The 14,934-nt window shown below is 35.4% G+C and overlaps 1 protein-coding gene across 1 annotated transcript; it reads right to left on the bottom strand.

Moving 5' to 3' along the window:
• Positions 1–10,349: 10,349 nt before the first annotated feature.
• On the bottom strand, positions 10,350–14,832 carry LOC110864973 (casein kinase I). Its single transcript, XM_022114144.2, has 14 exons — positions 14,356–14,832; positions 14,222–14,262; positions 13,028–13,097; positions 12,415–12,563; positions 12,246–12,341; positions 12,084–12,154; positions 11,943–12,004; positions 11,784–11,847; positions 11,608–11,692; positions 11,407–11,533; positions 11,244–11,317; positions 11,098–11,161; positions 10,898–11,007; positions 10,350–10,801 (listed from the first exon to the last, which is right to left on the bottom strand). The coding sequence occupies exons 1-14, from the start codon at positions 14,429–14,431 to the stop codon at positions 10,538–10,540; spliced, it is 1,353 nt and encodes a 450-aa protein (XP_021969836.1). The 5' UTR covers positions 14,432–14,832; the 3' UTR covers positions 10,350–10,537.
• Between the last annotated feature and the right edge of the window lie 102 nt (positions 14,833–14,934).

Here is a 14,934-nt window from a genome sequence, read left to right on the forward strand (position 1 = left end):
TCTCACTCGCAAGAATAACAAGTTTAATTGGGGGCCTAAGCAGCAAGAATCCTTCGATATTTTGAAGCAGAAGTTGAGCAATGCTCCCGTGCTGACATTGCTTGATGGGATTGATGAGTTTGTAGTTTACTGTGATGCATCACACACCGGGATGGGCTGTGTGTTAATGCAAAAAGGCAAGGTCATTGCCTATGCTTCACGTCAATTGAAAGTGCATGAAAAGAATTACACCACCCATGACTTGGAATTGGGTGCCGTTGTATTTGCACTAAAGCTTTGGAGGCACTATCTGTATGGAACTAAGTGTGTGATCTACTCTGATCACAAAAGCCTTCAAACTTGTTCAATCAGAAGGATTTGAATATGAGGCAGCGACGCTGGATGGAAACTCTGAACGATTATGATTGTGAGATAAGATATCATCCAGGCAAGGCCAACGTAGTCGCAGATGCCTTGAGTAGAAAAGAAAGAGTAAAGCCGATAAGAATCAATGCCAAGAGCATTGAGATCAAGAATAGTTTGAATGAAAGATTGTTAGCTGCACAGAAGGAGGCTGTGTTGGAAGCTAACTATCCTAATGAAAAGCTAGGAGTGACTGAAGAACAGTTATCCTATGGCAAGGACGGAATACTAAGATTAAATGGACGAATATGGGTTCCTGTTTATGGAGGACTTCGGGATGTTATCCTCAAGGAAGCCCACAGTTCCAAATATTCTGTTCATCCTGGAGCAGACAAGATGTACCAAGATGTGAAGGCAAACTATTGGTGGATAGGCTTGAAGAAGTCTATAGCTGCTTATGTAGCTAAATGCTTGAAGTGTGCTCAAATCAAGGCTGAACATCAGAAGCCATCAGGTTTGCTACAACAGCCTGAAATTCCCACTTGGAAAGGGGAAATGGTGACGATGGATTTCATCACCAAGCTGCCAAAGACGAAGAAAGGAAATGATACTATATGGGTCATAGTTGATAGACTGACTAAGTCAGCCCATTTCCTACCCATTAAAGAGACTTTCAGTTCCGACATATTAGCCCAACTGTACGTGGATAAGATTGTATCCTTGCATGGCGTACCAGTATCTATTATATCTGATAGGGATACTAGATACACATCTCCTTTTTGGAAGAGTTTCCGACAGTCTCTGGGCATGCAATTGAATTTTAGTATAGCTTACCATCCTCAGACGGATGGACAAAGTGAGCGTACTATTCAAACTTTGGAAGACATGCTGCGTGCATGTGTGATTGATTTAGGTGGTAGCTGGGATAAGCACTACCTCTGCTTGAGTTCTCCTACAATAATAGCTACCATACCAGCATTCAGGCTGCACCTTTTGAGGCACTATATGGTAGGAAGTGCAGAACACCCATCTGTTGGGCAGAAGTAGGAGACACGCAATTATCCGGTCCTGATATAGTCTTTGAGACGACGGACAAGATTGTCCAGATTCATGACCGCCTAAAAGCTGCCCGGGATAGGCAGAAGAGCTATGCTGATAAAAGGCGAAAACCTCTCAAGTTTGAGGTTGGCGATAAAGTTTTGCTTAAAGTATCGCCCTGGAAAGGGGTGATGCGATTTGGTAAGAAAGGTAAGTTAAGCCCAAGGTATATAGGACCATTCGAGATCATCGAATGTGTAGGATCAGTGGCTTATAAGTTAAACTTACCTGAAGAGCTCAGTGGTATTCATAATGTATTCCACGTCTGCAATCTGAAGAAATGTCTAGCTGACGAATCGCTAGTCATACCACACGCAGATGTGCACATAGACGAGAGTTTGAAATTTGTGGAGAAACCTGTGTCGATTGAGGATCGACAGGTAAAAAGGCTTCAAAGGAAGCTTGTGCCTATCATCAAGGTGAAATGGGATGCCCGTAGAGGTCCTGAATACACGTGGGAGTTAGAATCCACAATGAAAGAGAAATACTCTCAATTGTTTTCATAAATCTCGAGGACGAGATTCTTTTAAGGGGGTGAGGATGTAACACCTTGAAAATTTATGTCCAATAATGTATGAACACGTGTCATAAGCTCTGAACGTGTGTAAGAATACTTTAGAGGGACTAATGTTGACAAACGGGGAAACTATGTGAATATAAGGGTCCAAAGTGTCAACGATGGATAATTATATTTAAAAATAGCCCTACAAGATGTTTATACCTTCAAACAAATAAATCATGGATCATACGAAGCTAAATATGAAAGAAAGTGAGGAATTACAAACTACAGGGGCTAAATGTGTCAACATGTGCAAAGTGTACCTCTGAGTGACCTTTTAGCAGACCCGAAGCTTTGTAACGGTAAATTATGCTCACTAGAATATGTGGTAAAAGTTTCATAAAGTTTCGTTATCGTATGAGAAAGTTATGATCAAATTCATGTACGAGGGGTTAAAAGCGTCAACGATGAAATTCTAGGCCTTTCGGGTGTTCACAAAGTTAACAAGGGACTTAACTAAGTTGGTAAAGGTCCTAAAGCCCTTAAAAATAATGTTAGAGGGCTGAAATAGCAAAAATAGGACTTAAAACCACGTTATGAAGGGCCTGGGACCAAAACAGCAAATTTGGAAAGTTGAAATTCGTTCACAAGGGCGTCGCGCTACGCGTAGGACCCTTAGGTGACCTACGCGTGACGCGAGGGGTCCTCTGATTCGAAAAAAAATGGCAGCTGCCTGTTAAAGCTGTTAAACCGACTCAAAACCTTGTTTTTACATACCAGGGGCTGCACCAACCAGTTTACATGCATTAGGGGCACTTGTCATCATCTGGAAACAAGCATAGACCTCTTTGGCATCATCTTGTGTGATCAAAACCCCTATATAAGAAAATCTAAGTTGCAACATTTGGGCACTTGCATTTGAAGCATTCACAACTTCATTTCTGGAGCTCCCCTGATCAGCATCAAGCTTCTTAGTGATCCCTAGTCGTGTTTAGGACTCTTGTAAGTACCCTTAACCCTTCTTAATTCGTTTTAGCTTAATTAATTAGCTAAAAGTCAAACCGTCGTAATTAAGGTTTGACTTCGAGATTAGTTACTCAGTCAAATCTCGAATTAAAAATACCTATAAGTAGGTAATTATGTGGGTAATAAACCCTTAAACAGATATTTTCAGATTCCCACTCTATCTATGTTAATTGTCGAGTCAAAGCTTACTTTAAAAAGTCAACAGAATGTTTATTTGCAAATTATTGCATAATTAGCAATGTAGGATACATGCAACCTGTTTGAACATTAATATAACTTGGTAATGAATGTAAGAACATGTCCCAACATGTTCAACTCGACAATTTTCAGTATAGGCTCGGTTTGGAACCGAAAGTCGCAAAGTTTGACTTCTGCTTTGACTTTCAGTTCTGACCCGTTTAAACCAAGTTTAGGATTGCCTTAGAGCTTCTTTTGGACCTATTTACATGTTAGTATAACTCTCTGAGATTATGCAACTTGGTTCATTAGAAATCCTATTCACATGCATGTTTCCGTTAATTGCTTATATGTTGACCATTATTGCCCAAATGACCTTAAAATATGATTTTTGAAAATGTAAAAGGGTAAACACCTTAGCTACTGATTTATAAACTTGCACCTAAAATTTGAGATCAGTTTGAGGTGTAGATTAAGAGTTATGCTCATTAGCGTAATTAGAAGCTTCTTTAGTAATTTAATGGCACAAATCGCATATAGCCTATCTAAACCCAAATTTTTATACAAAACTTTGTACCTAATGTTATAAAATAATATTTTGGGATTTTTAAAGATTTTTATTTAATTTTAGGCTGAGCATAACTTAGTGTTCTAAGCTAAATTCGGCTAATGTCGGTTTTGCCCTTTTGGGCTATAAAATGAGTTTTATAAATCCTATGGACCCCAAACCTTTTTCTACTGATCTAATATGTTAAATAAAGTATTTTGAGCCTTCTGGAATTTTAATAATATCAGCTTTCTGTACCAAACCCGGAAATGGCTCCAAATCGCCTTTTTAAGCGTTTTTAACGCATAGTATGTAATAAAATCTTTTTAAACATATGGGGATGATACCTACTGATTGTATTCAGTAAAATTTTATATTTTAACAGTAGGTGAATCTTTTAAACACAGAATTTCCAGTTTTGACCTTTTAGGCATATGTGAAATTACCAAAATGCCCCTTCGGAACATAGTATGGTTATAAGTAATAAATTTCACATATATACATGATACCTTGCTGTTATAACTTAGTAAACTAAGTATATTTACTGATTTAATCAGACCTGTAACTCAGGTTATTATTTAAACTCTTTTACACCCTTTAAAATGACCAAAATGCCCTTATGAGGCATAGTTTTGGTTTAAAAACATTTGGGGCATAATGGAAGGTATCATTCTGATATCACAACATGTTTAAGGCATATTAACTTAGGAAACTTGTATATGACTCTTATGGTTACTCGTTACGCACTTTACGCGTTCGAATCGGCTTATGTAACTAGTTTACCCATTTTAGCCGAAATGGGTCAAACCATATCATTTCTGTCTCAAAATCCAGAATGTGATTAAGCTACCCATATTAAACAAGTATGCAAGCTTGTCGGGTCAAAACCACATTCTAGAACGGTCTTCGTCGTATCGTGTGTTTAAACCGTAATCTTCATTTAAAACTAACCGGTCTAAGCTTAGGCTAAGTTAAAAGACCCGTTAGGATTCTAATAGGTTATTTAAAACCTTAATTCCAGATATAGGAGCCCAGTAAAAGCTATCTGTACTTGCTGATTTGATACGGCTGGGATTAAGTTTCTATTTAGCTCAGGTAAATACTTTTAACTTATTTTCCCTATACGGGCTTGGGGTACGGTATATAAAATACCACTTGGTCGGGTAATTGACCTTAGCCGGTCGGTGGTTAAGTGTTGTCAAAGTAACCCGTTTGAAAATGTTGTTTTGTTTGTTTAACGCCTTTGGGGGTTTAATGACCATGTCCCGGATATCCTTGGCATCATTCAAAGAATGGCCACGACCTTAGAACACGGGTGTAGGCGTACACCTGTAGTGCATCAAATTCAATAAAGTATAACAGTCGGTACGAGAAGAAATCTCGCGGCGGAACTATACTATGTGATGTGTCTATTAATCTTTAAACCGGTACGACCCGGAAAACTGAACGCATAACAAACATGTAATTCTTTTACAAGATTATAAGCAAATAATGATCCCAAGTTATAAAAAGTTTTGTGCCGCGGGCATTCAAATCAATTTTTAAACATTTTCAAAATGAGTCAGTTAAATTGTATTTATCAGTGTAAACTGACGTATTTTCCAAAAAAGGCTAAGTGCAGGTACTACGCGTAATAGGTTGGCCACTCCTTAGCATCAGTATAAGTCTCGTAAGCTTAGGATGCATGAAGTCTGTTGAATAAAAGTTTCCTTTTTGTCTTGATCCGCCTGTGATCTATTTCAACTGTTGTGATACTGAATATTACAATTTTATTTGGTTGGAATAAATCTTTCTTTTGCTTCCGCTGTGCATTTATATTTTTGTATTGTTTGACTATGACGATATCAACTACGTCACGGAACCCCCTACCGGTGACACGTGGAAAATATGGGTGTTACAGTTTCCAAATTGATTGAAGTGATTCTCGATCGCAATCGGGGTATATCTTCATTTTAAATGGGGGAGCGGTCTCTTGGATGAGCTCAAAACAAGATGTGGTAGCATTGTCCACTACAGAATCAGAATACATCGCCGCTTCATTGGTAGCCCAAGAAGCTGCATGGTTGAAGAAATTCATTGCCGACCTAGGGGTGGTCCCTACCATTCAAGACCCCCTAGAGATCTTTTGTGATAACGAGGGTGCAATTGCTCAAATCAAGGAACCTCGTGCGCATCAAAAGACTAGACATATTGAGCGGAGATTCAACTACATAAGGGATGAAGTTGAAAAGGGAAAGATATGTATCTGCAAAGTTCACACCGATCAAAACATTACGGATCCACTCACGAAGCTCCTTGAAAGGCCAAAACATGAGAATCATACTTGTGCCTTGGGACTTTGATATTCTAGTGATTGGATTTGATCTATTTTATATTTGGATATTGGAACGATTGTAATTTTGACTCATTTATATGATTATGGCATTTTGAGTTATGTTCCATTTTAGCATGTTTAAATCCATGAATATGTTAATTATTCTAAATGTCCGTAATCGATCATACTTGTGGGAACAAATATGAATGTAAGACTATTATGAACTTAGATTGGTGGATATTCATTTGGCATGAATATAGAGCAAAGTGTTACTGACAAAGTTCATAGATATTTGTGGGATACAAATATTGGACTGACCCGCTTTCAAATATTACTACATGGAATCATTTGTGATTGATCATAAGTAAATCTGAGTAAAGGCGAATATCATAGTATCCTCTGACCTGAGATACATATTGGGTCTTGATATTCACCAAATATTATACCTTCACCTAGTTCTTTGATGTCAGTAATATGACAGTACATAAGGCTAAGCTTAGGTATGGTACAAGGTGATTGTGAGAGACGTATGTAGTCAAGAAGGGATGTGTTCCTCTTATTCGTTGAGAGTAAGATGTCTAAGGCCTGCTAAAGTTAAATCAATAGAGAGTGATCACTCTATGTCTCTGGATTTAACATGACATCTGTAACGAAAGGATAAATGATCGATTCACCTAAATCATGTTCAAGTAAGTGACTTGAAAGGGATGATGTTATTGAATGGCACGAAGTCATACATATTAGGGGTAGTAAACTATTGTTAGGTGATATTTACTGCTTGCATCAATCTTCTATGTATCTTGTGCAAGTGGGAGATTGTTGGACTCTGTATGCCCAAGACGCATATTAAATTGATGTGGCTAGTACGTTATGATCCAAGTCGGGTCATGCCCAATAACAAGCTAGACAAACACTTATAATATTTATTTATGATATGATCAAACATATAAATATTAACATTTAGAATATTTAGAAATTGTTTTTCTAAATAATTGCAATTGAGAAACTAATAAATTATATGGATAATTAATTTTGAGAGAATATTTTATTATCTTATTTAATGGATTAAATAACATTTTAAAAAGTTGCATAAGTCTTGTAAACATATGATGTTATAATTTTATAAAAGTTATAAAATAAAACCAAGACTTAAATAAAAGAAAAATTTTGAGTTTTTTTTATAAAAAACACAAGTACCCCCCCCCCCCCTTTGTCTTCCCAAGACTTTTTTTGACCAATGAGATTACATGCAATTTTCATAATTAGATGACTCATGATTGGGTGGCAACATCTCTCACACTTTTAATAACATTTTGTAAGACAAAATCAAAGTGGATGAACTTGATAACTCCTCTCAAATTTTCGGCCAAGATAAGGTTTCAAAGAGGGGTTCAAGTTTGATTTTAAGTGTAGAAATCCTAGTAAAAATCAAAGTGTTTGTTGGAAGGCTTGGGGTATACAAGCTTGAGGTCTTCTCCTTTGAAGATTACCGTTCAAGAAGCATCATCCTTTTCACCTACTTGTTCTTAGAAAGGTAGCATTCTAAAACACCCTATGGTTGTGTTAGATAGCATGCATCTTCGTATATGGATCTGGGTTATTGGGTTTTACATATATAATGAGTTTTATATCTTGAAAGTAACATGTTTTAAATAATTATTCCGCTGCGTTTTTATTTTATATAGATAAAATTACTTTGATAACTATGTGAAAAACCCAACACTATATCCATATGCATATGCCTTGTTTGTGAATTTAACTCTTGCCCATTTTCTTAGCGGGTCATAGTCAATCATAGTCATAGATACCTCATTTACCACAAGTTTCCTTGTGTATTAGCATTACTATTTTACGTATGCTCTTTACAACTCTTAGGTAGTGTTTGGTTTACAAAATGAAATGAAATCTTGATAAAATTGGAATGTTAATTTAATTTCAACTGTTGGTTTAAAAAATGAATTGGAATTGAACAACAAAGAGAAGAGAATATACATTCCAATTCCATCCAAATTCCATTCTATTTTGTGAAACAAACACACCTAAATTCCAAATCAAATTTTAAATTTGCGCAAATTGCAATCCCAATTTCATTACATTTCATTAAACGAACGCTACCTTCTCTTTGATCATCTTGACACACAAAAAAACATAAATGAAATAATTACACACACGTTTATGATTGGGTAACTTTAGAGCGTTTACTCCAAATCCTGCCCATATATATATATAGGATGAGGTTCTAGAGTGAACACTAGTGTATTTGTGAACTGAGTGAACAAATCCTGGCCATTGATTTACATCATCAAATCGTAAAATACACTAGTGATTTACACTTGTGTTAATCTAACGGCTAGGATTAGTTCACACAGTTCACTATCAAGGGAGTTGTTCACAAAGAAACTTAACCCTATATATATACATATATATATATATATGTGTGTGTATGTATGTTTGGCTAATCGGTTCGGTTATTTTCGGTTTTAGATATAAGATTAACCGAAACTGAAACCAAAAGTTTGATTATTCAAAAACCAATAACTGAACCATCGGTTATTGCTTCGATTTGATTAATTCGGTTATTCGGTTTCAATTTTGGTTAATACAGTTTTATACTCGCCCCTAAAGTCAACTACAACGATTAATGAAGCCAAATGGAATAGCCTAAAGAATAAATCATGTTAAGATCTTATAAACAACTTTTGAGTTTTGAACACAATAAACTTTTCTAAATTATTTATACTTTTAAATGGTTGGCGGGAAAAGGTCAATATTTATATACTATTATTTTGTAACAAAAGTATGCATTTATAGTTGTACATTGTGTTTAAATTATTGTATCTTAATCAAAATAGTTGTACATTGTGCTTAAATTGTTGTTCATTATCTAATTTATTTATATATTGTTATTTTGTAACATTTTTCTAAATTGTGCTTAAGTTGTTGTATTTTAATCAAATAATGGTTTCATTATCTAACCAAATTCAATCTGTTTTGTATGCATGTATGGTTGTAAATTGTGCTTAAGTGGTTGTACCCTAATCAAATAATGGTTTCATTAGCTTACCAAATTCAATCGGTTTGATCCATTCAAAGTTGTGTTATTTTATTTGTAAATTTACACTCCATAAATTAGCAACAATTTTGTGCATAAGGTGTTGTAATTTATGTTTTGGGGGGTTTTCAAAAAAAATTGATTTTTTAACTTTAACCCAAAAGCTTTTTATGTTTTGTAATTTTAACACATATAAATTGTTTTTTTTTTCATTTTTAACTCAAAAGTTTTATTATTTTCAATTTAACCTCACAATATTTTTACCTTCAACTTTGGTCCCTCTACTTTTCATCTTTCGTAAATTTTCGTTTTACTTCCGTTCTAAATTTTGCGAGTTAAGACGGCGCGACGTGCGTGTGTCATTTAACGTTTTCTTTTTTTTTTTTGTTTCGTTCAAAATTATGCGAGTTAACACGACACAACATGCATGTGTGGTTCAGTGTTTTACATTTATTTTTTTCGTTTGACAAGTTTGTCGCAACGCGCGGATCCTGGATCGACTCAGTGTTGGTAGTCGCTGACGGTGGTGTGGCATTAGTGCTACTTGGCATAGTTCTACACCCCCGCCGCAACGCGGGGGAGTTTAAATCTAGTTGTAAAACAAATTAAATCATTTTGAGGATTTTTATAGAATAGATAAATTGTTTATAAAAGTCCATAAACTTAACCCATATGGTCGATCAGTTTATGGAAGAAAAATTACATCCATCTTTCAACTTAACATTGAGAACACTTTCGAGAAACACTTGTAACCATATGGGTTTCTTTCGAGCCACCAACTCACCAAGACCATCTTCATTGCAGCAAACGAAAGGCGAATCTTCTGATCTCCACGTCAAAAGTCTTCACTAACAGCCTTCCTTTTCTCCTCTTCTCACATTCCTGCCCCCCCCCCCCCCCTCTCTGCTCTCCACATCCTCCCAACCCGTCTCTCTCTTCTACAACAGCCACGGACCCTCATGTGCGCCACGTTAGAGAAGGTCTAACCATGTCATACTTAAAATTCCACTCATGTTCAACATTTTCTGCGACAGTAAACCTGCCGTTGCTCGATGCAGTTCACCATGATTGGCTACCATTTTGATACAAAGAGGCCTAAATAACTCTACAGATATGCCAAGCCAATTGAGCCACATCCCGGGTGACCAACTTAAAAGCAATCGGGCAATCATAGATCAAGCATAAGATAAGAAATAACTATACAAATATGATAGCGTGATTGAACTACTCTCGGGTCACTGACTTCAACAAGTAGACAATCAATTCTAAACAGGTTCTCAAAAGTCCAACCAGAAAATATTAAAAAGAATAATTTGCACTAAAGCACAAAAACAACACATACAACATCAGTCCACTTGAAGTTCCAATTGTTAACCAAAGTCTGCAAATTCCCCTAAAACATGAATTTTCCATTTTTTACATAACTTAAACTTGCAGGGGTTTTAAATTCACTTTAATGTAATTTTGACACCTTGTATTGTTTTACTTCCTGATTTGAAGAAAATCAAAGCTCCTGAGAAGATCTTCACGGCCACCCTTTGAAGTACCGGACAAGCCCGTTGGCGAGGGTTTGTTATCATATCCTCTTTGTATAGTAGATAAGCGGGCTCCACTACTCGACATGTGTCGGCTTGTTCTGCCATCTGTCGCTTCTGCTGAAGAACTTGGTTTATTGCTGCTTAGAAAGGAGGCCCGTTTTGACGAGCTCCCGTTTCTAGAAGTTCGGACCTTTTCTGAATCAGGTTGCTGTACACGGTAGTATCATAGTTAAATTTATTCACAAGCGTTTTGAATTTTATTCATGAATAAAGTTGTCAATAAAAATGTAATTAAATTCGTTACCACATCTTTGGATGAAGGTACATCATCTGGAGTCCTGTTTCTTGAAAGTTCAAGGCGGGGTCCACCTGCTGGATTTCTTCTAGAAAGTGCCTCACGAACATCTTGTACAGCTACAGGAAAGATGCAAGTAACAATTGTAAGCAGACTCGAGAAATAAATACATAAACTCAAATATAGCCACTTCTGCTTTTAAATCACACCTGAAGTTCTTCCTGGTCTTTCTGCAGACGTACCGACGTTTTGACCAGCATTGCCGCTTTGAATCTGCAAAAGGGGGACACGATGAATATATCTTATACAAAACCAACATAAATATACCAGTAATACAAGCATTTTTTTCACTAACTCGTCCTCTAGAGCTGGCACCAATTTGTGGATACTTCAACATGGTCCAATCAAAAACATAGTCAAATTGATAGCCTGGAAAAAAGAAACATATATATACAAATTCAGAATGAATTCATGCTCGACGACTGTAAGATAACATAAAAATATCAAGTATTTGACACCTTCACGAATGAACAAGTCTCGGAAAAGCCTCTTTAGATATGAATAGTCAGGTTTATCTTCAAATTTCAAAGATCGGCAATAATGGAAATATGACATGAACTCTGACGGATACGACTTGCATAAAACCTGTTAAGTCGTTGAGATAGATTTAGCGTCATGTGAGTTTTATATGACTACAAAACTAAAAAGTCAAAATATACCTCTTTTGAAGTCATCATCTTTTTTTCACTTATCCTGTCGTATTTCTGCTTCTTGGTCCCAGCTTTCAGTCCTTGCCAGGGAAGGCTAATAAAAAAAACATATACAAATAGTGAATAAAATAAATAACAGATTATTAGCATAAAGTTGAAGATGTTGAACTAAAAAAATGACTCACCTTCCTCTTAGGAAATACATAAGAACATAACCGAGTGATTCCAAATCATCGCGTCTACTTTGCTCTGCATAGACAGAAGCAACGAAGATTTTATTAAGTGCTTACCGTATTGCTATAATTATCATACAAAAACAAATCCAGATATGGTGAACCACTCACCAACTCCAAGATGTGTGTTGACACTAGCATAACGAGCCGTGCCTGTGAGATTCTTATTTTCCCTGATGAAAAAAAATATCTTGTAACGGTTCCACAAATACAGAAATAACGCCAGAAAAAAAGATTAAAAAGTAAAGTTACCTGTATGGTATGTGCCTGTGAGTTTGAAGATCCCTATACTTTTTTGCAAGACCAAAATCAATGATGTACACCTGCCATAAAAGAAGCATAAGATAATATATTTATAAATGCCATTATCATATTTGAAAAAAAAGGCTCTGGTAAAAAGAAGCGGGTGAGCACCTGATTTGCCTTGCGGCCCAGGCCCATTAAAAAATTATCAGGCTTAAGGTCACGATGAAGAAAGCTTCTGGCATGCATGTACTCAACTCTATTTATCTGCAACGTTATATAAATAATCAATGATTTGAAGTCAAAAACGCTATAAAAGGATGGGATCACTGACACTTACTAATTGATCTGCAAGCATTAAGACCGTCTTCAAGGAAAACTTTCTATTGCAATAGTTAAAAAGGTCTTCAAGGCTGGGTCCAAGTAGGTCAATGGCCATGGCGTTGTACTCACCCTCGACTCCAAACCACTTAAGGTTGGGTACCCCAGCTTCATTATTAAAAAAAGGAACGATCGTGTTATTTCTAAAAGTGAACAACTCAACCATACATTGAAAATACACACGCGACACATCAAGTTGCTAACTGTTCGAACTCAAATATGTAAAGTGTAAACAGCATTATACAATATTTTTTATTTAAGTTTCAAATGCATTAGTAATTGATCTTAAAAATGATTAAACTATTAATTAATTACTAAAAAAAGATTTGAAATTCTATAAATATAATTATTTGGAGATTTGAACTAATACATTAAATATACAAAGTTATTAATGCCCCACTTGTTTTCAGGAATGAGGAAGTATACTGAATTAACCATTACGACATACTTTAGTCTTCAGTAGCAAAGAGAGTTTAAAGATCTAACTGAATACAGCCATGTATTAGGGTATTAAAAATTATTAATCTACACAAAAATGCATGTTTAACAGAAACCTAGACTAGGATACTCACTTCCTCCCTGAAGAAGCATATATATCTTTGATTCATAATGAAGTTGCGGATGCTTTGTCTTGGTGGGTTCCTGGAAATTGCAGCAACAGAAAAAGATGATATCGGGCATAAAATAATAACGCGTACAAATAGGGATACCGCGTATGAAATGTATGTAGATAATGATTATAACTCATAGTTGGAAATACCAAGTGTCAAGCGACAACACAAAAGTCTTGCTTTCCTCTTTTCTTTTCTTTTCTTTTCTTTGGTCTAACAAAAGATCAAATTTCTAACTAATGTTTCCCTATGTACATTGTACATCACAAATCAACCCTTTATGCAATATTCAAACAGAAACCCTACAAGTTGTTTGCAACTGTGACTTTGATGACAAGAAGATTATAGTAATAAAGCATCAAACTAAAGATTAGGTCAAATCAATGAATAAAATAAGAATACAAGTTGATCTACATTTTAATCACAGAATGCATGCGCGTGCTAAAGATTAAAACGAATACGGTAAGAATCAATGGCGGTAGACACTTTATATAGAGACACGAATGAATATATATGTGAAGGGGTTAATGAGAGTATGAGACTATAGTAGTCAAACGAGTAATGACATATAGATAACGTACACCTTTATGTAGTCCACTAGTCCTAACTAGAAAAAAAAAAGAAGCAACTAATAAAGCCTAAATGTTAAACAAACGAACGAGATGTTATTATGGTCGTATTTGTATACTATAACAATACATAAAATAATCATACACAAAATCCTATTTGGAATATAGATGATAGGATTATTTGGATGCGCGTTTGAAAAGTGATTATCCAAACATCAGTTTTTAGCTTTTAGGAATCAAATTCTGCTTATAATCATCTGAATACTTGTTATTACGTAATCAGCTTCATACTTTTACTTTATCCGATACTTCCTTAAATAACCATGACTTGCCAAACCCTAGACACCATCAAACGCGATTATTACAACTTCAATGAAGCATATCAAAAATGTATCTTAATACCTTTGTTAATAACTTATTAGTTATTACATCTACTTATTATCTAATTCTAATCATTCAATATCAAACAATCATTTTCAAAACCACATCCAAACACACCATGAATCAACCAAACAACTATCCAACAACTTTAATAGCCAATAAGTATCTAACATTACAAAACATTATCAAGAAAAAAGGTAAATACCAGCTTAACAGCACATTCTTCTCCAGTCTGAAGATTAACACCTGAATATCATCAAACACAAAATCAGCTACACAAAAACACTAACACAATACCTAAAAAGCTTAATCAAAAGTTCAAAACAACCAAAAACATACCTAAATAAAGCTCACCAAAAGATCCACTTCCAATCTTCTTCCCAAGCTTAAACTTACCACCAACAACACGATCCATAACAACACAGATCTACCTATATCTACCTAATTACACCTCCCCTAGGGTTTGTAAAAAAACTCAACCCTAATTTATAACAAACAATCAAATCAACCTCCAATTTCCACCGAAAATGACCCAAATCAACAATCTATATACAAAACTTTAAAAAATCCTGAACAAAATCAATGACTTTTTCTCAAATACAAACCCTAATTTTAACCGTTTCTTGACAACAACGTAATCGTCAAAATTGATGAACGCAATCGTGTTCAACGGCGATTAATGTTCAAAAGCATCATCGGTGAAGAAGAATTGATGAACGGAATGAGGAAAAGGTAAAAGATTGCGTTGAATTTGATGAGAGAGAGTAGAGAGAGAGAGAGAGGATACGTGAGGGGGAGAATGAAGAAAATAAGAAGGGCAGGTGTTGATATTATTTTGTATTGTTTTTGAAGGTTTTATTTGTTTACAAGTTTTTTTTTAATTTTTTTTTTTATTTTGGTGTATGGTTAATGTTATTA

The sequence above is a fragment of the Helianthus annuus genome, chromosome 6 (genome assembly GCF_002127325.2).
Source record: "Helianthus annuus cultivar XRQ/B chromosome 6, HanXRQr2.0-SUNRISE, whole genome shotgun sequence".
In the NCBI taxonomy this organism is placed as follows: Eukaryota; Viridiplantae; Streptophyta; class Magnoliopsida; order Asterales; family Asteraceae; genus Helianthus; species Helianthus annuus.

Coding starts and splice junctions, on each gene's coding strand:
- LOC110864973 (XM_022114144.2), bottom strand. CDS start 14,431: ATGGATCGTGTTGTTGGTGGTAAGTTTAAGCTTGGGAAGAAGATTGGA. Junction 12,155..12,245: donor TGGGCCGCAAGGCAAATCAG/GTGCTCACCCGC, acceptor CTTTTATGGCAG/GTGTACATCATTGATTTTGG. Junction 11,318..11,406: donor AGACTTGTTCATTCGTGAAG/GTGTCAAATACT, acceptor TCTTTTTTCCAG/GCTATCAATTTGACTATGTT.